This window comes from Schistocerca gregaria, chromosome 7 (genome assembly GCF_023897955.1).
Source record: "Schistocerca gregaria isolate iqSchGreg1 chromosome 7, iqSchGreg1.2, whole genome shotgun sequence".
NCBI lineage: Eukaryota > Metazoa > Arthropoda > Insecta > Orthoptera > Acrididae > Schistocerca > Schistocerca gregaria.
In genome coordinates, this window is record NC_064926.1 from 349,157,480 (window position 1) to 349,183,251 (window position 25,772).

At 41.6% G+C, this 25,772-nt stretch overlaps 1 protein-coding gene and 1 non-coding gene across 2 annotated transcripts in view; both read right to left on the bottom strand.

Annotated features, from left to right (window-relative positions):
• Nucleotides 1–4,418: 4,418 nt before the first annotated feature.
• Trnat-ggu (transfer RNA threonine (anticodon GGU)) lies at nucleotides 4,419–4,492 on the bottom strand. Its single transcript has one exon. It is a non-coding gene; the product is annotated as a tRNA-Thr (tRNA).
• A 948-nt stretch (nucleotides 4,493–5,440) lies between these two features.
• The window catches only part of LOC126281208 (NAD-dependent protein deacetylase Sirt6), a 74,641-nt gene continuing 54,309 nt past the window's right edge, over nucleotides 5,441–25,772 (bottom strand). The window contains exons 5-6 of the mRNA XM_049979945.1: nucleotides 8,540–8,663; nucleotides 5,441–6,301 (exon numbers count right to left, since the gene is read on the bottom strand). Of these exons, the coding sequence (XP_049835902.1) occupies nucleotides 5,939–6,301; nucleotides 8,540–8,663 (487 nt within the window). The 3' untranslated portion in view covers nucleotides 5,441–5,938. The remainder of the gene's footprint in view (nucleotides 6,302–8,539; nucleotides 8,664–25,772) is intronic.

Below are 25,772 nucleotides of genomic sequence, written 5' to 3' on the forward strand. Positions count from 1 at the left end.
CCATTGGAACTACTGACGTCCTTGGGAGAGCCAGTCCTGACAAAACTCTACTATCTGGTGAGCAAGATATATGAAACAGGCGAAATACCCTCAGACTTCAAGAAGAATATAATAATTCCAATCCTAAAAAAAGCAGGTGTTGACAGATGTGAAAATTACTGAACAATTAGTTTAATAAGCCACAGCTGCAAAATACTAACTCAAATTCTTTACAGACGAAAGGAAAAACTAGTGGAAGCCAACCTTGGGGAAGATCAGTTTGGATTCCGTAGAAATACTGGAACACGTGAGGCAATACTGACCTTACGACTTATCTTAGAAGAAAGATTAAGGAAAGGCAAACCTACGTTTCTAGCATTTGTAGACTCAGAGAAAGCTTTTGACAATGTTGACTGCAATACTCTCTTTCAAATTCTAAAGGTGGAAGGGTAAAATACAGGGAGCGAAAGGCTATTTACAATTTGTACAGAAACCAGATGGCAGTCATAAGAGTCGAGGGGCATGAAAGGGAAGCAGTGGTTGGGAAAGGAGTGAGACAGGGTTGTAGCCTCTCCCCGATGTTATTCAATCTGTATATTGAGCAAGCAGTAAAGGAAACAAAAGAAAAATTCGGAGTAGGTATTAAAATCCATGGAGAAGAAATAAAAACTTTGAGGTTCGCCGATGACATTGTAATTCTGTCAGAGACACCAAAGGACTTGGAAGAGCAGTCGAACGGAATGGACAGTGTCTTGAAATGAGGATATAAGATGAACATAAATAAAAGCAAAATGAGAATAATGGAATGTAGTCGAATTAAGTCGGGTGATGCTGAGGGAATTAGATTAGGAAATGAGACTCTTAAAGTAGTAAAGGAGTTTTGCTATTTGGGGAGCAAAATAACTGATGATGGTCGAAGTAGAGAGGGTATAAAATGTAAACTGGCAATGGCAAGGAAAGCGTTTCTGAAGAAGAGAAATTTGTTAACATCGAGTATAGATTTAAGTGTCAGGAAGTCATGTCTGAAAGTGCTTGCATGGAGTGTAGCCATGTATGGAAGTGAAACATGGACAATAAATAGTTTGGACAAGAAGAGAATAGAAGCTTTCGAAATGTGGTGCTACAGAAGAATGCTGAAGATTAAATGGGTAGATCACATAACTAATGAGGAAGTACTGAAGAGGATTGGTGAGAAGAGAAGTTTGTGGCACAACTTGACCAGAAGAAGGGATCGGTTGGTAGGACATGTTCTGAGGCATCAAGGGATCACCAATTTAGTATTGGAGGGCACCGTGGAGGGTAAAAATCGTAGAGGGAGACCAAGAGATGGATACACTAAGCAGATTCAGAAGGATGTATGTTGCAGTAGGTACTGGTAGATGAAGAAGCTTGCACTGGATAGAGTAGCATGGAGAGCTGCATCAAACCAGTCTCAGGACTGAAGACAACAACAACAACGAACCAAGAGGTTACGAAGGTTAGGTGGACAGCGGAAAGACACTCTTGGTGGAGTGGGGAGGATTTCATGAAGGCTGGATCTCATTTCGGGGCAAGATTTTAGGAAGTCGTATCCCTGTTGGAGAGCCACATTCAGAGTCTGATCCAGTCCCGGGAAGTATCCTGTTACAAGTGGGGCACTTTTAGGTTTCTTCTGTGAGAGGTTCTGGGTTTGAGGGGATGAGGAAGTGGCTTTGGTTATTTGCTTCTATACCAGGTCGGGAGGGTAGTTGCGGGATGTGAAAGCTGTATTCAGGTTGCTGGTGTAATGGTTCAGGGATTCAGGAATGGAGCAGATTCGTTTGCCATGAAAGCCTAGGCTGTAGGGAAAGGACCGTTTGATATGGAATGGGTGGCAGCTGTCATAATGGAGGTACTGTTGCTTGTTGGTGGGTTTGATGTGGACAGATGTGTGAAGCTGGCCATTAGACAGATGGAGGTCAATGTCAAGGAAAGTGGCATGGGATTTGGAGTAGGACCAGGTGAACCTGATGGAACCAAAGGAGTTGAGGTTGGAGAGGAAATTCAGGAATTGTTCTTCACTGTGAGTCCAGATCATGAAGATGTCGTCAATAAATCTGTACCAAACTTTGGGTTGGCAGGCTTGGGTAACCAAGAAGGCTTCCTCTAAGCAACCCATAAATAGGTTGGCATACGAGGGGGCCATCCTGGTACCCATGGCTGTTCCCTTTAATTGTTGGTATGTCTGGCCTTCAAAAGTGAAGAAGTTGTGTGTCAGGATGAAGCTGGCTAAGGTGACGAGGAAAGAGGTTTTAGGTAGGTTGGCAGGTGATCGGCATGAAAGGAAGTGCTCCATTGCAGCGAGGCCCTGGACGTGCGGGACATTTGTGCATAGGGAAGTGGCATCAATGGTTACAAGTATGGTTTCCGGGGGTAACAGACTGGGTAAGAATTCCAGGCGTTCAAGAAAGTGGTTGGTGTCTTTGATGAAGGATGGGAGACTGCATGTAATGGGTTGAAGGTGTTGATCTACGTAGGCAGAGATACGTTCTGTGGGGGCTTGGTAACCAGCTACAATGGGGCAGCCGGGATGTTTGGGTTTGTGAATTTTAGGAAATAGGTAGAAGGCAGGAGTGCGAGGTGTCGGTGGGGTTAGGAGTTTGATGGAGTCAGGTGAAAGGTTTTGTAGGGGGCCTAAGGTTCTGAGGATTCCTTGAAGCTCCGCCTGGACATCAGGAATGGGGTTACCTTGGCAAACTTTGTATGTAGAGTTGTCTGAAAGCCGACGCAGTCCGTCAGCCACATACTCCCGACGATCAAGTACCACAGTCGTGGAACCCTTGTCAGCCAGAAGAATGATGATGGATCGGTCAGCTTTCAGATCACGGATAGCCTGGGCTTTGGCTGTGGTGATCTTGGGAATAGGATTAAGGGTTTTTTAGAAAGATTGAGAGGCAAGGCTGGAAGTGAGAAATTCCTGGAAGGTTTGGAGAGAGTGATTTTGAGGAAGAGGAGGTGGCTCCCGCTGTGATGGAGGATGGAACTGTTCCAGGCAGGGTTCAATTTGGATAGTGTCTTGGGGAGCTGGATCATTAGGAGTGGGATCAGGATTATTTTTCTTCGTGGCAAAGTGATATTTCCAGCAGAGACTACGAGTGTAGGACAGTAAATCTTTGACAAGGGCAGTTTGGTTGAATCTGGAAGTGGGACTGAAGGTGAGGCCTTTGGATAGGACAGAGGTTTTGGATTGGGAGAGAGGTTTGGAGGAAAGGTTAACTACTGAATTGAGGTGTTGTGGTTCCAGATTGTTTTGACTAGAATTTTTTGACTTTCCGGGACTGGATCAGACTCTGAATGTGGCTCTCCAGCAGGGATACGACTTGCTAAAATCCAGCCCCGAAATGAGATCCATCCTTCATTAAATCCTCCCCACTCCACCAAGAGTGTCTTTCTGCCGTCCACCTAACCTTCGGAGCCCCTTGGTTCATCCCTATGAAATCCCCAAACCACCTTCCCTACCCTCTGGCTCCTACCCTTGTAACCGCCCCCGGTGTAAAACCTGTCCTATGCACCCTCCCACCACCACCTACTCCATTCCTGTAATCCGGAAGGTGTACACGATCAAAGGCAGAGCCACATGTGAAAGCAACCACGTGATTTACCAACTGACCTGCCTACACTGTGACGCTTTCTATGTGGGAATGACCAGCAACAAACTGTCCATTCACATGAATGGACACAGGCAGACAGTGTTTGTTGGTAATGAGGATCACCCTGTGGCTAAACATGCCTTGGTGCACGGCCAGCACATCTTGGCACAGTGTTACACCGTCCGGGTTATCTGGATATTTCCCACCAACACCAACCTATCCGAACTCCGGAGATGGGAACTTGCCCTTCAGTATATCCTCTCTTCTCGATATCCGCCAGGCCTCAACCTCCGCTAATTTCAAGTTGCCACCGCTCATACCTCACCTGTCTTTCAACAACTTCTTTGCCTCTGTACTTCCGCCTCGACTGACATCTCTGCCCGAACTCTTTGCTTTTACAAATGTCTGCTTGTGTGTGTGTGTGTGTGTGTGTGTGTGTGTGTGTGTGTGTGTGTGTGTGTGTGTGTGTGTGTGTGTGTGTGTGTGGGCGCGCGCGCGCGAGTTTACACCTGTCCTTTTTTCCCCCTAAGGTAAGTCTTTCCGCTCCCGGGATTGGAATGACTCCTTACCCTCTCCCTTAAAACCCACATCCTTTCGTCTTTCCCTCTCCTTCCCTCTTTCCTGAAGAAGCAACCGTCAGTTGCGAAAGCTAGAAATTCTGTGTGTGTGTTTGTGTGTTTTATTTATTGTGCCTGTCTACCGGCACTTTCCCGCTTGGTAAGTCTTGTAAGCTTTGTTTTTAATATATTTTTCCCATGTGGAAGTTTCTTTCTATTTTATTTACATAATAATTGTTGTTATGGATATAGGCTGAAGTGGTGAGTGAAAATTTGCATCAAGGCCGGGAATCGAACCCAGGCCTCCTACATACCAGGCAGGTGCATTAGCCACTAAGCTACCTTGGCACAGTGGTTCACACAACTGCTGGATTACCCTGGCACGCCTCCCTCTGATTTGAATTCTCACTGCTGCCACAGTCTATTGAAACTCAGTAAAGTCTCTGAAATTGTGTCTTTTCATTTGACTAATAACTGTGGTATGCACACTAGAAATAATAGGCATTTGAGGTCTGTTGAAAAGAAATGAGGTTTCTCGCATTGCTAAGGAACTACTGGTCATGGCGTATGAGTTTGCAGTCTTGAATAATGCCCCTGGCAAGTTTTAACTTGCTCAATCATCAGTGGCAATGAATGTCCAGTTTACTATTGATGTGCTCTTGCCCTCTGCCACAAAATGTTGTACATGAAGCTGACACAAACAGATCAAGAAAACAATACTGTACATGTACATAATTACAAAATATATTCAATTACTTTACAGAAGGATCCATTGGAACCTACATATGTCCGTATTTGTTTCCTTTAGAGCTCAAAATATTTATGCATGTCATTTTCTTTGCCATTTACACCTTACTGTACATTGCATGCACACATCTGTTGTAAATTGCTTGTTGTCCACTGCCACTGGGTTGACTTGGAAGTTAAAAACTTGTCCCGGCAAAAGAGTACTGTTAAAAAAAGATAATGCACTAAGGTGCTGCAATATATAGTTCATTAATAGTATAGTGAGATGGTTAATTATTATTATCCACCCTAACAAAACAGAATTGCAATTTTTTATGGTAGGTTGTCAGATACTACTCTTGAAGCACACTCCACTTATTCCATGCAAGTAGTAGAGTTAATGCACTCATCTCTCTGCACCCCTCTGATACAGCCAAAGACAAATTTTCACAAACAGGACTATCCCTTCAACTCTTCATGAAGCTATCTTTGACTACAGCATACCGATAGTGACATAAGGTAGGAAGATGATTTCATTTGATAAACAGGACAAGACTTTCTATATTCAGGGCTTGAAAAAATTATTTATAAGGTTTTTAAATAATTTATTATTAAGTATTGACACCAACTATTACAATGACAAAGATAAAAATCGTTGACTGAGCATACTACTCTCCAAACATACACAATTAGTGCAAAAGCACTATCAACATATGATATGCATAAGCTAATGCATAGCATTATTTTAAAAGAAAAGTGCTTCATTGTACTGATCAGATTAATAATTAATCTGACATCATGTATAAGACATCTGTTTCTGTACAAAAACTGATTCTAAAACTTGGAACTGTACCTAAGATAAATGGAATTTAAAATAACTGGGAACCTGTATCATCATCACAGTTCTGGCAGTGTAGCCCAAAGTTTAAGAAATACTTAGTCTGTGCACAATAACAATCATCAAAAGCTGGAAGTACTTCCTCACATAAACCTAGCAGCTTATTTATGTACATTAAAATCTTTGTAGAGATGTTAAAAAAAATCATTCATTCTAATTGCATGATACTATCAAGGAATGCCACAATCTGGAATTGCTTCATTTTTTATTATTATATTTGCAGGAGATTCTCCTTCACACAGTTCCTTTTTAATTTCTTCACTACAATCTTCCTTCTTAATCTTCTTATCTTCATGTTCTATCTTTTTTAATTTCCGTTTTACTACTCCTTTCTTGTTTTTCATTTCTTCATATAACTTCTGCATTTTTTTTACATTGCGACGTTCGACAGTCCAATCATTTTTCTCATTTTCTGAAGACAGTGTTGGGTCTTTTGTTGGGTCATACTCAGGTATAGGAATGTTCAATGCTTTCATTAGCATATTCATTAGTTCATCAACATAACAATGAATTATTAGGTCTGCTTTCTCATCCTGGAATGGGTAAATATTCATTTTAACATAAGATTTAAATGACATTACAAATGATACCAATAAGAAACATATATTTAACAAGAGTTCTCATTAATTACAACAATTGCAAGTGCAAAATAAAAATAATAATTTTATAGTGAATAAAAGTGCTACAGAAGAATGCTGAAGATTAGATGGGTAGATCACATAACTAATGAGGAGGTATTGAATAGAATTGGGGAGAAGAGAAATTTGTGGCACAACTTGACTAAAAGAACGGATCGGTTGGTAGGACATGTTCTGAGGCATCAAGGGATCACCAATTTTGTATTAGAGGGCAGCGTGGAGGGTAAAAATTATACAGGGAGACCAAGAGATGAAAACACTACGCAGATTCTGAAGGATGTAGGCTTCAGTAGGTACTGGGAGATGAAGAAGCTTGCACAGGATAGAGTAGCAAGGAGAGCTGCATCATGCCAGTCTCTGGACTGAAGACCATAACAACAACAGTGGATAAAAAATAGACTGTTTTAAACATTACCATAACTACATGAGTAAATGTTAGTAGTTTACATCCACTTAGTTCAAAGTGACATACATTTAATGTCTTATGTATATACTGAATTTTTTCTCTTAAGTAACTCATCTCTAGAAGGAGAAACTTCCCTCTAATCTTCCTCCACCTTACCCTGCTTTTTCCCCTGGGATATCTTAAATATTTTGGCCACTGCCGCTGTGTATGAAGTTCTCGCTCTAACCAAGTAAGATCCAAATCTATTGGCCAGCTAAAGGCTCGACGTTTGCTCTCTTTCGTGTTTTATCTTTTCTAGTGTCATTTTAAATAGTAATATTCATATTTCTTGTTTTCAACTCTGCTTTGACAGCATCAATAACAGCTTTCAAATCAGTGGTCTACTTCCCTTTTTAGTATAACAAAACACACATGGAAAATCCTCACGGAGTATCCCATTCTCTTTTGCACTGCAATACACTACAATAATCCACAACTTCACAATTTGTAGAAATTCAAGCAAAAACTGGGAGAAGTAAAGATAACCACACAGTTAATACACTGAGCTGCTACACACCAATAAGATTCAGAACATGTATCTTAGTTTTTAGATGATTTCCAGAATGAGTGTTCAAGGACTGAATACCATGTTCAGTTTCTTCTTCATGTGCCTCTCAACTACTGACACGTTTCTCATTAATGTTAAGTGGTTGTCTTTACTCATTTGATGTCTTATTTTCTAATCAGATACTCCCATATTAATTTGGTTTACATATATAGTCTGCAAACCACTGTGATGTGTGTAGCATAACAATCATTTAAATGACTGTGTGCACTGAAATTAACCTAATCTTGTCTCTGCAGCAGTCAGTGGTCATCAATCACAATAGATGTATTATCACAATCAGTGAAATCATTCAGGCAGCCCACTTCCCTCACCTGATCATACGAAATCTCTATCAAGTAATTCTTAATCTTTGCCCCCCACCCACCCATTCCATCTCAGTCTGGATTCCTTTATCATCTATCTTGCCTTGAAGATAGTAACACTGTACATTATGATGCACATACACCATCTAGTCAAGACTGGATTAATAAAAAATAGAGAAAAGTTAAGATGGTAGCTTTAATGCTTTGGTTGTTCTACATTGTCTCCCCCCACTTGAGTCAATGCACAGAACATTTGTACAATTATGTGAAACTGTCAGAAAAGTCCTTCTTTGGGACTTCATATTCACTTGAATGTCAGTTATGTCATCAAAGTGAAGACACTTCATATGAATTTCTGCACTTTTGTCATTTTGTGGTAGACTGATGTTGACAACACCAAGTCTTGCCACCTATGGTGATTTTTCCAGGAAAGAAATGTCTGCATGTTGCACTTCAATCAAGCCATGGCACATGTCCATGCATTGTCATTTTTGTTTGCAAGTCAAAGTATGCATGACAAATTTCACACACAGTGCTTCCACTACTTCACACTGATCAAATGCACATCTCTTACTTACAGTTGTTTCTTCAAGCTGCCATCATAGTTACTGCACAAACACTGTTTAGGTGCCGAGAATAAAATCGGTCACAGAATTATCGGACAGACACTGTATCAGACTGACTTACCATCATAGAAGATCATTAACGTAAAATCTTATAAAAATAAAAGTACTTGGTGAGACACTACTGTAAAATGTTGGCACAACAATTCAATGGAAATAATTTTTTCGAATTCCTAAAACATCTACAAAACTTACATGTTTAGTGGGTTGTAGATTGCAGATTACAAGGCGTCCACCAAATTTCTTCGTACTGAGTGGTAAGTTTCCACTTGGAACAATCTGAAGTGTGGTTCCAAGGGTAATACTTAGATCTGCTAGGCTGTTCACAGTTCATATTAAGATCAGTAGCGTAAAATTTGGTACTACACTTTTATACATGTATTTACAACTTTAAAATACTGTTAAGGACATATACATGGAAAAACCAATGACAGAGCTTCACTTCACTGAGTCACAGTTACTCTAATAACTTATTAGTAAACTTTATGGTGATCCACATTTTTATTCCACAGGGTCATTTTAATATTTATATGAAGAGATATAATTATTTTTCTGAACTTTACTAATGCTGATGAAGTCATTTAGGCTTTTGTACCTGCTAACCCAAGTGTTAACCATAATATTCACTAGGCATCACATTGCTAAAGCTATTAAAACAATGTTTATGTTTAAATATGTTGACCTTTGTGCTTTATAACAGAAACAGGATATTATGGCATCTAAAAAGTTTAGGTAAGTTGTTCCAGACTGCTTTGAGAAAATTTTGTTATTTACTTAAGATAAAAAAATTCAAATTACACATTATGTATACAAATGGTAGTCACCCCTGTTTACACCATGGAAAATTAATGCTTTCTACCCTGTTGTTTTAGCAATCTGTCAGAGACAACTAAGAATGTGAATCTTAAATAGACACATCAAAAAAGCTTTGCATTACCTCGGTTCTGAGAATTCCGAAACCTGTACGGAAAACTGGAATAGAGATCAACATAAAACATCATTTCCGCCCTTTTGACTGCTCATGAAAACCACACATTGCATTTTGTACCACCATACAATGAGACCTTCAGAGGTGGTGCTCCAAATTGCTGTACACACCGGTACCTCTAATACCTAGTAGCACGTCCTTTTGCATTGATGCATCCTTGTATTCGTCTTAGCATACTATCCACAAGTTCATCAAGGCATGGTTGGTGGTTCATGTCATCCATAAACAGTGCTTTTCGATCTATCTCTGGCATGTTCGATAGGGTTCATGTCTGGAGAACATGCTGGCCACTCTAGTTGAGTGATGTTGTTATCCTGTAGGAAGTCATTCACAAGATGTGCATGAATTGTTGTCCATGAAGACGAATGCCTTGCCAATATGCTACTGATATGGTTGCACTATCAGTTGGAAGATGGAATCCATGTATTGTATGGCCGTTTGGGCAGCTTGAGCGAAGCATATCATCGATAGTTCCTCTCTCTCTGTATCTCCTCTATGTCCGAACAGCATCACTTTGGTTCACTCTGCGACACCTGGACACTTCCCTTGTTGAGAGCCCTTCCTGGCACAAAGTAACAATGTGGACGCGATCAAACTGCAGTACTGATTGTCTAGGCATGGTTGAACTACAGACAACATGAGCCGTGAACCTCTTTCCTTGTGGAATGACTGGAACCGATCGGCTGTCGGACCCCTCCATCTAATAGGCACTGCTCATGCATGGTTTTGTACATCTTTGGGCAGGTTTAGTGACATCTCTGAACATCAAAGAGACTGTGTCTGTGATCCAATATCCACAGTCAACGTCTGTCTTCAGGAGTTCTGGGAACTGGGGTGATGCAAAACTTTTTTTGGTGTGTGTACATTACCAAACTTTGGTATCACCCCAAAATTAATTCCACACACAATGTGTGTACGTGTAAAAAGCCTGTAACATCACACATAAAAACAATAGTGACAAAATTAAATGTTCTATAGGTATAGGGAACTTGTGCATTCCAATGCCAAAGTGCCCATTCCATTCTTTACTGTATGAAGTTGCAGTAATTTCATAATGAGTGGCTCAGGTGGACAACAGATTGAAAGTAAAACTATGCAGTATCGTGAGGTGGCGTTGGTGATTGCATTCTGCTCTCTACTATATAGACCATAATACTATCGAAGGAGTAACTGTTGAATTTTCAATGTTTACCAGAAACTCTGTGCTCTGGAGGAAGTTAATCAGCAGACAAATGAAAGTGTTATCCTAAATCACAAACAAGGGGTAGCTCTATATGTGATGTCTTTGTTATTACATGCGGTATGAAAATGTTATCCGAAATCACAAACAAGCGGTAGTCTGTATCTGTGACATCTTTGCTATTACAAGCAGTAGACTGACAGGTGTGTCGTCATTGATGAATTGACTAAGGCTGAGGCAGGAATCAACTGTGAACTACACTAACGACCATGACTTTGAGTTACTTTACATTAAACAAGGAAAGCTGGGGCAGACTGGATAGTGATGCATCACATTTATCTTCCAGTGTTTCGCATTTATGACCGATTCATAAGTCGGATACTGATATGATTACATTATTGGGAATACAGCATATAGTTTAAAGAGTTGCTTCTCTTTTGTTAAAGTATACGTTGTCTCATGTCACATCACTGATGGTTCTCATTCTTGATGCGATCTATGTGACACAATGTTTGATGAAAGGGGGAAACATAAGAAGGGGGAAAGTTTAGACTTTCCCCGTACAAGTTGTGACGTTACCCATGCTTGGATACAATAAAAATAAACTACTTATTATCACCACAGTTACAACTTCTAATGATAAATGTGACAAAAGAACAGGATAATGCAACTTGTCAGCTCTCTATGAACATAAAAAACTATTCCATATTATTCAGCTTCTCTAGAAAACCTTTATATCCCCAATCTGAATTACACATTTGGACTGTCCTGACTATCACTTAACTTTGTGATATAATACCTGATTATTGAAGCAAAGTAGGTTGTAACAACTTGCAACAAACTCTGATACAAACCTAAATTTATATCAAGTGAATTCCTCCTTTCCACATACATAAGACATAATTACAACAAAAGCACAACACTGCTGACTGCTTGCTGATTCTGTAGACACCATAAAATCTTTGGCTAGTTCTAAAATTGTTTCATGTATTAACAAAGGAAGCTGTAGTGCAATATTAAAATCAAATTAAAAAAATTGTTCTGAAAAGTAATATTTATTCAGCAGATGATGAAGGACAAAACACCTAGCTTAGCTTTACACATACAACTGTAAGACAAATGCATCAGGTGAATTAACATGGGGTGATCATTAAGCCTATCTCTGATTACAAAAAATAATTATTTTTAAGGAATTATGCTAGATACAGCTGTGTGATTTATAGCAGATTGAATTTTAACTCGACTGTTTTACAGACACATTTCTACATTTGCTAAGTTACCTCAGTTACAGGCATTTCAACCATAGGTAGTATTTCCATAAGATGGAGCACTGTCACTCTGGAGGTAATTTGTTCACAGTTCTTGGATGAGATGGTACAACATCAGGCTCAGCATACATCATACGTAACTACTCTTGCCCTTTTTGTGGGGGGGGGGGGGGGGGGGGGGGGTTACATTAAGGAAAACTGATCTGAGCTGATTTAGAGGTGGTGACGGAAGAGATGTTGACAAAGACTTGGAGAGAGATTGAGTACTGCCTCTACGTTCTACGGGCAACAAACAAAGCACCTGTGGAACTGTCTCCATAAAGAATACTATGAGTTAAGCCACCATTTGCAATAATTTGCTTAGCTGTGTTGAGCATAGTTGCTTAGAAATACATTTTTGTTATTTCAGAAATACTTTATGCTAATCTTGTAACAGTAAAGTATAAATTACAACATATTAATTCACTGTAACTTCTTCAGAAATATTACAGATTCTTAAAATCAATTTTGGAAAAAGCAAGAGTATTCCTTACAGATGAGACAGTGCAACTCAATTCTCAATCACTCTAATTTCATAAAAATTTCATTTATTTTATTTTTATAAGATGGCAGACAGGTTTGTGAAAGCAATAGTGGCCTCAAATGGGGTTGCTATCACATTACTATACATTCAAACAAATTTATTTCTTTTAAGTTAATACTATTACAGAGTGAGCCAGAAGTTATGCAACCTTAAATTCAGAAAATTCTAATATGCATTGAACAATGAAAACAATGGATTTTTGACAATATAATGCAACTGGATATGTAAAAATCTACACATCAAGTGGTGGGCAGAACACAAACATAAAAGGAGGTTATATTTACGCAAGCTTTTGGAATCAGTGGCTCCTTCTTCAGGCAGAAGGGTTGTATGGGAAGGAAGAAGGGTGAAAGAAAAGGACTGGAGAGGCCTTGGAAAAGGTGTAGATTTTGGAAACTACGGTTGAGGGGAGGCTTACTGGATGGGACAAGAAGGGAAGCCCCACCCAGTACGTCTCTCCTGACCTGCAGTTTTGGGTGATTTTTCCAAAATCCACCCCTTTTTCTAGACCTCTCCAGTTCTTTTCCTTCACCCATCTCCCTTCCCCTTCAGCCCTTCTGCCTGAAGAAGGAGCAACTGGCTCTGAAAGCTTGCCAAATTATAACCTTCTTTTACGTGTGTGTGCTGCTGCTTGGTGAGTAAGTTTTTTTATCTATCCAAATACAAATATTTATTAATGTACTTATGATGTATCCACTCACAATATATATTTTCTCATAACAGATAATGGAAATATCCTCTGTGTCCTGCAACACAAGCATTAACACATTTCTTCAATTAGCTGCTACTTTTCAGATTATGGCTACACTTAGGATGAATTTCGTCTTCGATGTTGTGCTTCAGTTGGTTGATTGTGTTACGGTTATTCTTATAGGCAGTATCCTTCAAATGTCCCCAGAGGAAGAAGTCGAGGGGAGCTAATCTCGGGCTCTAGGTGGCTGTACGTCACGTGATATGATGTGTCCCCCTAAAGAATTCAGGCAATACTATCACTGTGCTATTTGCTTGTGCACTGTTGCTCCATCTTGCTGCAGCCTGCAGTGCTGTTCAGCAGCCTCTAATAATGCTACAAACTGCATGACGATGTCCAGGTACCATTAAACTGTTACCATTTCTGAGAAAAAATTGGGCCTACAATTCTTTTGAGCAAAATTGCTGCCAAATTCCAACCTCCTGTGAATGCAAAGAGGTCTCAGGGAATATGTGAGGGTTTTCTGAACTCCAGTTTTCATCATTCTGGCAGTTGATATAGCCACCTAGATGAAACCTTGCTTCATCAGAGTAAAAAACATAATCCAACATACGAATGCTGTTGAGAATAAAATGCTAAAACCACTAACAGTAACATACTACTTTTCCTTTAACAGATTTTCAAATTTCATGCATAACGCGAATGCGATACAGATGGAGTTTCTGTTGTGATAGTGCCACGACATTTAACAGTGCCGCCACGACAGTACGCACAAACGGCGATAGAGGCGCTCCGCAAATCGGCTGAGCATGGGAGCGCCACCTAGCTACGAACGGCGGCGCCGGCCGCATGTCACGGCATGGCAGTCGAATACGAGAGACTGAGTTGTAATCATGTGATCAGCTATTGTTTCTAAGAGAGAGTGTGAATATCCATGCAATTATTGCGATTAAAGGTTATAACACTTTTTGGCGATGAGGTCGGGATATTTTCACTGTGTTGTGGACTTGCGTGTTCGTGACGGGGCAGACATGGAACAGCTTATGCAAGCGCTCATTGAACAACAAACACAGCTGACGGCTACTATGCAGGCTCAACAAACACAGCTGACGGCAGCGATTCAGGCGTTGTCGACGTCCTAGGCTTTCGGCGTTGTCGACGCTCCTATGTGTAAGTCGTTATTTCTATCTCGGATTTCCCCTCGAGTCTATCAGCTATCAGAGTTAGCCCCTCTGCAGGAACCTGCCTCCCTGTTCTTCCAAGAAATGCGTGACTTACTGTCTGACTATTATCGAAAAAACACCCACGTCGTTGCCGCCCGCGTTGCGTTCTACCGGTGTCGTAAACAGCCCCATCAATCTTACCGAGCTTGGGCGGCGGAACTACACGGTCTGAGTAGGAAATGTCATTTTGTCACGGACACACATCACGAGTCTTATGCTGACTCAATGGTTAGGGATGCTATTCTACAGCTTGCTGCTGATAAAGAAGTTGGGCAACGTGCCCTCCAACTGCCAAACCCGTCGTCGGCGGAAGTTCTAAGCATCGCTCAATCCTTTGAAGTGTCTCACGCTGCTGGCGCGCAAATCAACGCGTGGTGTGATGTAGGCACTGTACAGTCAACTCTCGACACGGGCAATTTGCCTGTTTCACAGGAGAACGACGATGTGGTGGCAGTTCACTCGCGTCAACAACATTGCGTTGGGCCGCAATGCTCGCAGCGAAACCAGCAACCACAGAAGCCGGTTTGTTCCGCACTTCCTTCTTGCCCCTGTTGTTTCGTACAGCACGACAGGGCAGCGTGTCCAAAACGTTGGGCCACGTGTAATTCATGTAGGAAAAAAGACCACATTGCTTCTGTGTGTCAGTCCCATAAAGTTCCTGTCGACGAGGACGAGGCATCGGACATGGATGTTCACTGTGTGCTTTCTCAAACAAATAAGTTGTTTGTTACTGTTCGTGTTCTGAATAAAGACAACAGCATGCAAGTGGACACTGGCTCTGCAGTAACTCTCATTAATTCTCGCATGTATTTGGCGTTGGGCTCCCCTCCTTTGTCTCCAGTTACGCGAAATCTGAGGACTTATAATAAACAGAAAATTCCTATCATGGGCCAGTTTGATGCTTCCACTGCCTACAAGTCTGTTGTTCGGCCCCTCACGTTTTATGTGGTGGATCATGCGGGCACTGAAAACCTGTTCGGTTATGATGCTTTCCAGTTGTTCGGGTTCTCCATTGATGATGATGTGCACCTCATATCTGAGGATATTCCGTATCAACAGCTGGATGGATTGTGTTCTGAATTTTCGTCCGTGTTCTCTGCTGGTCTGGGTTGTGCCAAGGATTTTGAAGCCCACATTACTCTTAAACTTACGGCTCGCCCTAAGTTTTTCCGGGCACGCCCTATTCCGGTGGCTTTGCGTGCACCTGTCAAGGCTGAGCTAGACAGGTTAACAGCTTCAGGGATTCTTCTTCCGGTTACCTCCAGTGAATGGGCATCGCCGATCGTGCTGGTTTCTAAACCAAACGGGAGTCTGCGATCGTGTGGTGACTTTAAAGCCACCGTCAACGCTCAGAGCCTCATTGACACTTATCCTCTTCCCCGTCCTGAGGAGTTGTTTATCAAGCTCGCTGGGGGGCCAGTAATTTTCCAAACTTGACTTATCGGAGGCGTACCATCAGTTGCCGTTGGACGCTACTTCCAGGGAATTTCTCGTTATCAACACTCCTTGTGGGTTGTATCAGTACCAGCGATTACCATTTGGCATCGCTAGCGCACCGGCCATTTTTCAGCGGTTTTTGGAACAGCTCACGGCTTCCGTTCCCGGCTGCATAAACTATCTGGATGACATTGTTGTCACGGGAGCCTCCACTGAGGAGCACCTTCGTAATTTACGTTCACTGTTTCGGGTTTTGCATTCGGCTGGGTTGAGGTGCAATCTGGACAAGTCACAGTTCTTCCAACCCTCCATTGAGTATCTTGGTTTCCACTTGTCCCGTGAGGGTATACGTCCTCTTCGTCAGCACATTGCGGCCATTAACGCTCTACTCCGGCCGTCTACGGTCAAAGAACTTCAGGCGTTTCTAGGCAAGATTGCTTACTTTCACAAATTCATTCCATCCGCAGTGGCGGTAGCTTATCCTCTGCATCAGCTGTTACGCAAAAATGTCCCCTTCTGTTGGTCCGACGGGTGTGAGCAGGCTTTTGTCTGCCTGAAGGCTCATTTGCAGTCGGCGCCTTGTCTTGCCACATTCCGTCCGGGTCAGCACTTGGTTCTGGCGACTGACACGTCACAGTATGGCCTAGGGGCTGTTCTCGCCCATCGGTATGAGGATGGGTCGGAACGACCCATCGCCTATGCTTCCAAGACCCTCAACGAGGCGCAACGGCGTTACTCTCAAATCGAAAAGGAGGTGCTCGCTATCATTTATGCTCTAAAAACGTTCAGCGTTTTTTTTGTATGGTTCTAAGTTTCACCTCATCACCGACCACAAACCGCTGGTCTCTCTGTTCAGCCCATCGGCGTCACTTCCGGATAAGGCAGTTCACCGCCTGCAATGTTGGGCCTTATACTTGTCTCGTTTTCATTATGAGATTCACTATCGCCCCACAGCCCAGCACGCCAACGCTGATGCATTGTCGCGATTGCCGATGGGCCCCGACCCTGTTTTCGATCGTGATGAACTCCTCTGTTTCCACATTGATGAGGAAGAACGTCGTGCAGTGGAGGGCTTTCCACTTACAGGGGGAACGGGTGCACGCCGACTTTGCTGGCCCCTTTCTCGGTACTTATTGGCTACTGCTGATTGACGCCTTCTCGAAGTTTCCGTTTGTTGTTAGATGTCCGTCACCCACCACTGCGGCGACGACACTGGCTTTGTCCAAAATCTTTGCGCTAGAAGGTCTTCCATCCACAATCGTCACGGACAATGGCCCTCAGTTCTCTTCACAGGCCTTCCGTGATTTTTGTACTGGACAAGGGATTCATCATGTTACAGCACCTCCCTTCCATCCGCAATCGAATGGGGAGGTTGAGTGCCTTGTCCGCACTTTCAAATGCCAGATGAAAAAATTCCTTAGTGATTTTTCCACAGATGACGCCCTGCTGCAATTTCTGAGTTCTTATCGCTTCACGCCTCTGGGTGATCGCAGCCCTGCTGAACTCTTGCATGGGCGCCAACCGCCCACTCTACTGCACCTGCTTCATCCTGTCAGGCCTTGTACTGTGTCCCCTAGTGCGGGAAAATACTCGGTGGGCGCCGACGTGTGGGCACGAGGGAATGGATCTTGCCCTAAATGGATTCCAGGGGTGGTCAAGGCTCTTTGCGGCCACCGGCTTTGTGAAATCCATACGGGCGACGGCACGGTTGTTCGCCATTACGACCAGATGCGCCCACGAGTGGTGGCCACGCCGGTGCCACCGCCCCATCCTTCGCCTCCACCAGCCCGAGTTGCCAGTCCTGTCGCTGCTGCCGATCTACCGTCCGTGTTGATGCAGCCGACGTCGCTGCCGCTTCCGAGTATGCCGCAACCGGCCCCAGTTGCGACGCCGCCTTCTCCGGGACCCATCTCGCTGGAGCACACTCCCATGGATGCTGCTCCGGAGTTTTCACCCATCATTTCATCCCAGAGGCACGTTCCACGCACGAGCTTCCGTCCTGGACATTTTCAACCATACTCTCGTGTCTCTGCGCGGGATCTCCTCGGGGCCTCACAAGAGGCCATGGATGTCTCCGCGCTGTCCATGTCTCCAAGGAAGTGAGTGTTTTTTTTTTTCAAGGGGGGAAAAGTGTTGTGATAGTCCCACGACATTTAACAGTGCCGCCACGACAGTACGCACAAACGGCAATAGAGGCGCTCCGCAAATCGGCTGAGCGCGGGAACGCCACCTACCTACGAACGGCGCCGGCCGCATGTCGCGGCACGGCAGTAGAATACGAGAGACTGAGTTGTAATCATGTGATCAGCTATTGTTTCTAAGAGAGAGTGTGAATATCCACGCAATTATTGTGATTAAAGGTTATAACAGTTTCAGCTTCTCTGTGGCTCTCCAACCACTCCCATAAGACATTTACAGTTTGCTGACACAGTTTTTGTATCAATTTTCTTTGGGTACATAGCAAGGATGAGCAAGTATTTTACAATGAGGCACCACTTGACACCGAAGATCAGCTGGAATGTTCACATCCATTCGCATTGCCAGTTTTTCTGAAACAAGTGATGATTATTTGTTAGGCATCCTTGTTTCAAGAAAAGCTAAAATTTAAGAAAGACTGTGATTTGAGGTTACTTTCAAGACGGCGTTACATTTTCTTGGAGATATACTAAGTCTCAACTTTATCTTTGATAAGGATAGAAGCTGAAGTAATGAATTAAAATTTTTGCAAAGGCCAGGACTTGAATCCGGGTCTCTTACTTACTATAGCCCGATTCACATAGGATGGCACCTCCACCCATAGGGGTGGAGTGGTAAGAAAGCATGGAGGGACAAGAAATGTGCGAACTGCGTTGGTGCATGCAACAGTCAGGCTCATTTGCCTACGGTATGTCATACTACACATTCAAATCTATGAGGGCAATAGTAAATATTAAAACCAATTTCAATCAATTGTCACGAGAGAAATATTAATTCGCGTCTAGACGACATTCCGTCCACTGCTCCACAGATTTACTCTGTGTGACGTCAGGAGGCGAGAACAGCTTTGTGAAGATGTAAAGTACAATTTTTCTCAAAATGATATTTGTCTAATGACAAAATCGTGGAAACCGCTTGCAATAATTATCATTTATTGTGATTTGAACTGTATTATAAGTAAAAATTTAATACATAACAAAATTTAACTTTAAGCACAAACCGAAATGATTTATATTTGCTTGACAATAGCTTCTACTCAATGGAATTTTTAAAAATGTGTAAGGTGTGTCTGTGAATGTGTTTGACTGTAGTTAAGTGTAATCACTGTGCGCAAAAAAGAATTAGTGGTAGAAAAGACTAATGCAAAAAACTATTGTAAAAATGGTCAGTAAGGTGTCATTTTTCGCTTTTAATGGGCATTATAAGTGTAAACTAGCTCATTCGACATTACAGTGAGAGACCGCATTTGTAATACATTGAACAAGCACACAATTAACCATCATCTGTGAATAACTCCAGGGAATGCTGACTGATAACACTGAAAACCACCAACATCTCTACAAGTAACAGTTCCTGTCATTTTAGAGCCTTATCCAGTTCGTGCCTTGAAAATTACAAGGGTTTACACGTCGAAATATCAGACTTCTGACTAATTTATCCAGCTGCATTCTTGCATATTATTAGAGCATACTACGTGGTGGGAGTAGCTTAACTTCTACTTGGACAATGTGTTGAAAAAATGAAATGTCGTGTGACGAGGGCCTCCCGTCGGGTAGACCGTTCGCCTGGTGCAAGTCTTTCAATTTGACGCCACTTCGGCGACTTGCGCGTTGATGGGGATGAAATGATGATGATTAGGGCAACACAACACCCAGTCCCTGAGTGGAGAAAATCTCCAACCTAGCCGGGAATCGAACCCGGGCCCTTTGGATTGACAGTCTGTTGCACTGACCACTCAGCTACCGGGGCGGACAATGTGTTGAACATTATAGTCTGCATAATTCAAAGAATATAAAGTCCTAATCAAGAATGTTACGAAGTTCTCATTCTCATTATTATGTATACAACTGATATGTCGACACATATTTTAAACCACAAGTCTTTAAAATTACGAAATATTACTTTGCTTCAAACTCTACATCATAATACCATTGTCACTTCTATTTGAGCCTGTTGCTGAACACTCTGAGTGTAAATTTACGATGACATGTTCAAGACTTCCCTGTCAAATTCTTCTTTCTGAAGCTTTTCAGCATGCTGTACATACTGTGCCCACGCTACAGGCTGGGTTGTTGTCTATTGCCTCACGCACAAATGATTTAGTGTATGTTATCTTGAATGTTATGCTTTTGTCTCCCACATAACCTTAACCCTTTGTCCAAATTAATTTCATGGGGATGCACTGACAGTGACATATGGGTAAATGCAAAAATGTGTGACCCATGCACTTGCAAGGATGTCAAGCTTGTACATTCTGTCACGTGACTTATAAATTAATGAGCTGGAGATTGGCACGAGTCGGGTTTATACTGTGCTTAATATTTTTATTTTTCAGCCAAGGAAAGATATCCCCTTTTCTGATGTTTGTACTTGGTTTTGTCTATGAACAGTTGACTTATACCTGGCAATGACCGACTTTGAAGAAAGGTATGACAAGAATTGTGAACCACGCCACGAAACTGACAGCGTTCATTTCTGAACATTAGTCACTGCTGTTTTTCTTACATGTAAATACATAGAAACAAAGCCAGAAAAAGAGTCAGCATGCAGAATAATTATCAGAGAACCTATTCCCACGAGAACTTTAAAATCGCCAGTACCACCATTCATTTTCCAGCAGATCTTCCTGGAATGATTCTAACTGACCCATGTTTCAACAAGGTCATACACTGTTGAACTACCTCCTCCTCTTGTATTGTAAATCTTTATATATGATGTAGTTTGTGCTGCATCTATGTCACTTCTTTGAACTAAAATCTCTCTTCTTATCATATCTGGAACCAACATCTTTTAAAATTCTTTACATTGACGAAGCCCTTACAATTGAAGCCAATTTTCTACTGCGTAACTGTAACAAGTTTTTGTGATGTTGTGCATTCATCATTCACATTGAGCACTTTAAAAGATTGCTGTTAAAACCATGCACTGGTGTTACAGATTCCTTGTGATTTTGATGCTTTCCAGGTGACACAAACCCAACTTTTTCTACGCTTCCTACAGCTCAGACACTTTTGTTTACAATTCTCTTTACAGTTCTGTTGCTCACACCACATGATTATGGAGTCCATTCTTGTCACTTCAGTAGGAGAACGGCTTTCAAATTCACATTTGAAAAAGTTAAAAATGCGGTAAAAAGTCCCTCTCACCTGTTTGTGAAGCACTTTACATTTATTGCCATCACCAGACTTTTCTAAATCACACTTAAAAATTTACAATACACATTCATAGCTCCACTGTTACAAGAAAGAACAAAAAACAACTTCCAGTTGAATGAATAATTCTGTTGTTGTCACGAAGTACGGCAACCGTGCAGCATGTTAGGAATGAGATTCTCGCTGTCTAGCTGTAACCTGCTGCTAGCTGCTTGGTAAGAGAATGAATATTTATTGCCTGCCAGTGGCTGGTGGAGGGGGATGTGCAAAACGACTGAAAATTGGTCCGCCTTACTACATGAAATGGGCTTTCATAATTTTGTTACATTCTATCCTGGATTTTTGAGTGGAAATAGGCAAATGTGCTATCCTATACGCCACCCTGGCACATCTGTCTAGTACACAGAAGATCAGAGTTCAAGTCCTGGCCTTGGCACAGATTTATAATACATTACTTCAGCTTCTAACCTTATCAAAGATGAAGCTGAGACTCAATATGTCTCCAGGAAAATGCATTCATAATTCCATCAGATCCATCAATCACCTACATATAAGGTAAATGCAAGATTTGCCCATTATGAACAAAGCGAGGGTGCAATTCCAGTATTTGAGAGTCTTGGCAATTCTGATGATTTAATAAGAGGAAAATCAAGATGGGCTGAGGTGTGAATTCAAGTTCATGGTAGGGAGAGCATTGGACTAGGGTAATCCGTGCAATAGGTCTGTTGATAAAATATCAATATTTTTTCCCCAGAAAATACTGCCATCTTAATTTAACAACTTTTCAAATGATATATTGATATTGAAATGGCAATACTGAGTGGCAATATTTTTACTTTGTATCATATTTTTTCACAGTTTTTGGTGAATATTTGAAGTTGTTCTTTTGATATTGTAGTAGAATATAATTGTACTTTCACTATGTGAAGGAGTCTTACTACTTTCTGAGCTTTCACCATGTCCTTCTTTTTGACTGTGTGAAGCAAGAGCACACCAGTTGCATTAAAAAATATCGCCATTCTTAAAAAAGAATTGGTTAAAATCTAAATGACAAGATTGGTCTTCGCGGTGGGCAGACACGTGAGAGGAAATGCTGACGTAACTGGTGCTCAGCACTACTAACAGAAACTGCAACATTTAGCTTCACCCACCAATTATGACCCCACAACTGCTAGGTCACTCGCATTGGCAGAAATGAAAAAACAGGGAAGCCAAAGTGAAGTGTTCCAGACAAATCCGATATGTGATGAAACCGAGTGACAGACCCATCGGATACCTTTTTGCCAAGTGAACACACATCATTTTGCTTGCAATTCTTGCTATATGGGGGATAAGTAGCTGCGTGCTTGCTGATGAACAGAGTACCTAACAATAAATCGATACTTAAATATACAGCTCTAAAACTGGCAGTATAAGGGTGTTTCAGGAGGAATAGTAAATATTTTAGGAGGTGGTAGGATAGATGAATTGCAATAAAAAAAGCCATATAACATGTGTGCAATTTTTATTGAGTATAGAGGTAAAGCTGTTCGTATGCAACACAAACAAACTTAAAGCGAAAGCAAATGAGGACGTTCACAATGGATTTTCAAAAATTCGACCGCCAACTTTAATGCACTTTTGACTTCTCTTGATAACACCACATGTAGCTCTTCTGAGGTCATCTTTGCGTTCTTTTCGGAGGGCTGCACTATTTGTAATCCAAACGATCAAATCAGCTCTTGTGGTTATGTTTTCTTTGTAGACTTCGCATGTCAACCATCCCCACACACAAAAATCCAAAGGGGTAAGGTCCGGGGACGTTGGTGGCCACAAAACATGCCCATATCTACCGATCCATCTTCCAGGGAATGTTAGGTTTGGATGATGTCTCACCTGCTGAGTACAACGTGCAGGAACCTCATCAATCTCAATTAACATATACATTCTTGTAGCCAGAGGAATTTCTCCCAATAATGCTGGAAGCTCATTTTCAATAAAGTGTAGATAAGAGGGTTCTTTAAGACGATGGGGTGACACAAAATGCCCAATTAACTGATTGTCTATCAAACCACATTACACTTTTACAGAAGTGTTTTGAAAAAGTGTCTCCACAATGGAAGATGGGTTTTCTTCAGATTAATGATGTGAATTACGAGCGTTATTGATGCCGTCATGAGTGAAACTGGCTTCATCAGTGAAAAGTAAAAATGGAATTACCTGGCGATTTTCAAGTATCCAATGACAAAATTCCAATTGTCTATCTCTATCTCTGATCAAAGATGTTGAATGAGCTGCAAATGATATGGACGAAACCCGTGCATATGTAATGTCCACCATACTCTTGTATGTGGAACACTGATACGTGGAGAAATTCTATGTATGCTTGTTGAAGGACTATGTTCTACCGACTGAATAATGTCTTCTACTTCATCCAGTTTGTACATTTACAGGTTCAGATGCTTTATGACTGCTTGGCACTGTACCAGTGTCACACAATGTATTGAACAAACAAGTAAACACTCTTGACTCTGGGAGTCTGCAGTTAGGAAATGGTATGCCGTTATTTTCTACCCGTAGTAGTGGCATTTCCATTACAAAACCCATACATACTGGCATATTCAGCATGTGTAAATATGTGAGACATGTTTACGTGCTACAGTACAAGAGTCTTCACCAACAAATCATAATGAAAACTTCAATGGAAACTACAGCACAACTTCACAACATGAACATCAACACTCTACTGCTGACATTTGATAAACACACCCACAGCGACCTGTAGCAACTGGTGTACTAACACACAAAATGAAAATGCACTGAACTCAGCTGTATCTCTGTACTCAAAGAGAATTGGACACATATTATATGGCATTTCTATTGCAATTTCTCTATCCTACCATCTCCTAAAATATTTACCATTCCTCCTGAAACACCCTGTATTTACAATGCCCAGCCATTATTTTTATAGGTAGGTACATAGGTATTTATGTCTGTCGATATGTCGATACTTTTTGTCAATATATTGAAAGCCGATAATGATATTTTTTGAAATATTGATATATCGGACTCCCAATATTTCTAAAAATATCAACAGTCCTATCATGTAGCTGTGTTAGACACAATGCCAGGATGGTGGTGTGGACAGCACTTATGTCTAGTAGGCAGGAGACCCGGGTTCAAGTCCCAGCCTTGGCACAAATTTTAATTCATTACTTCGGCTTCTATTCTTACCTTTCAAGAATGAACACATGTTCAGCCTGGGGAAACATGTTTGCTCACACACAACTAACTCAACAGTAAATCTATTCTAGAGATAGTCGATGAATGCAGAGCAGACATTCAATGAACCTTCTGTTAATTATGAAGGCTTGCTGAACAGTAATGCCTCCATTTTTTAATTCTGTACTGAATACTGGTTGAGGTATTACATGCCATTAATATTACTCGGTCAACTTTCCTGCTTCACTGATTCAACTTGCAACCCTTTGCTGCATGAGGGCTCTGAACTGTAGTGTGTGATACGACAGTGTACGTTAGTGCATGAGAAACAGCGTGTGTAATCCCTCTGAAAACTGACCAAATGAATTAGAAGAGATTGACAGTATTTACATGGCATGTAGTTTCAAAAACGGATATCACTCTTGATCTCCGGGACCCAAAACTTAGAACTGACTGCAGCTATTAAAATTCATCCTGTGATACTGATGAAATCTGGAAATTGGATTTGTGGCATTGAATGGGGGCCTTGACTTTATTTTTATCAACCCTAAGCATAGATAACTTCACAACTCAGATGGTCGGTAATCACTTGGCCATGATTGCATAAATTCAGCACATGTTGAGAAGTCCTGAGATCATTGTGGTCCTGACTTCCTTAGCAAACATCATATGCATAATCTGTTTTGAATTATTTTTCCTGAGGACATACAACTATACAGTTTGACTTTCGGATAAAATATTTTGGAGATAACATGGTTCCTACTCAGATCTCCAGGTAAGGACTATGCAGGAGGGTCACCACCAGGGAAAACAAAAGTGGTGTTCTACAAGTTGGAGTCTGGAATGTCATGTGCCTTACCCTTGTGGAGCTGTTGTTCATTGCAGTGGACAGCTGTTAATGTTGCTTCTTTGGCATTTTTAACCAGTTCTGAGGCTGCAAATGCATACATTGCACAGTACCAGTAGGGATTATCCACGGGAGTGGACTGCATACATTTGCTGTCTCAGAACTGATTAAAAATGCCAAAGAAGAGACATTAACAGTTGTCCACTGAAGTGGACAACTGCACCACAGGTTAACTGGGCAGATAGGTTAGAGATTCAAAAAGGGATACAGACAGGTCAACATTTAGACACACTATGTGGTCAAAAGTATTTTGACACCCCTTTGTAATGTGGAACTGACAACTACACTCCTGGAAATTGAAATAAGAACACCGTGAATTCATTGTCCCAGGAAGGGGAAACTTTATTGACACATTCCTGGGGTCAGATATATCACATGATCACACTGACAGAACCACAGGCACATAGACACAGGCAACAGAGCATGCACAATGTCGGCACTAGTACAGTGTATATCCACCTTTCGCAGCAATGCAGGCTGCTATTCTCCCATGAAGACGATCGTAGAGATGCTGGATGTAGTCCTGTGGAACGGCTTGCCATGCCATTTCCACCTGGCGCCTCAGTTGGACCAGCGTTCGTGCTAGACATGCAGACCGCGTG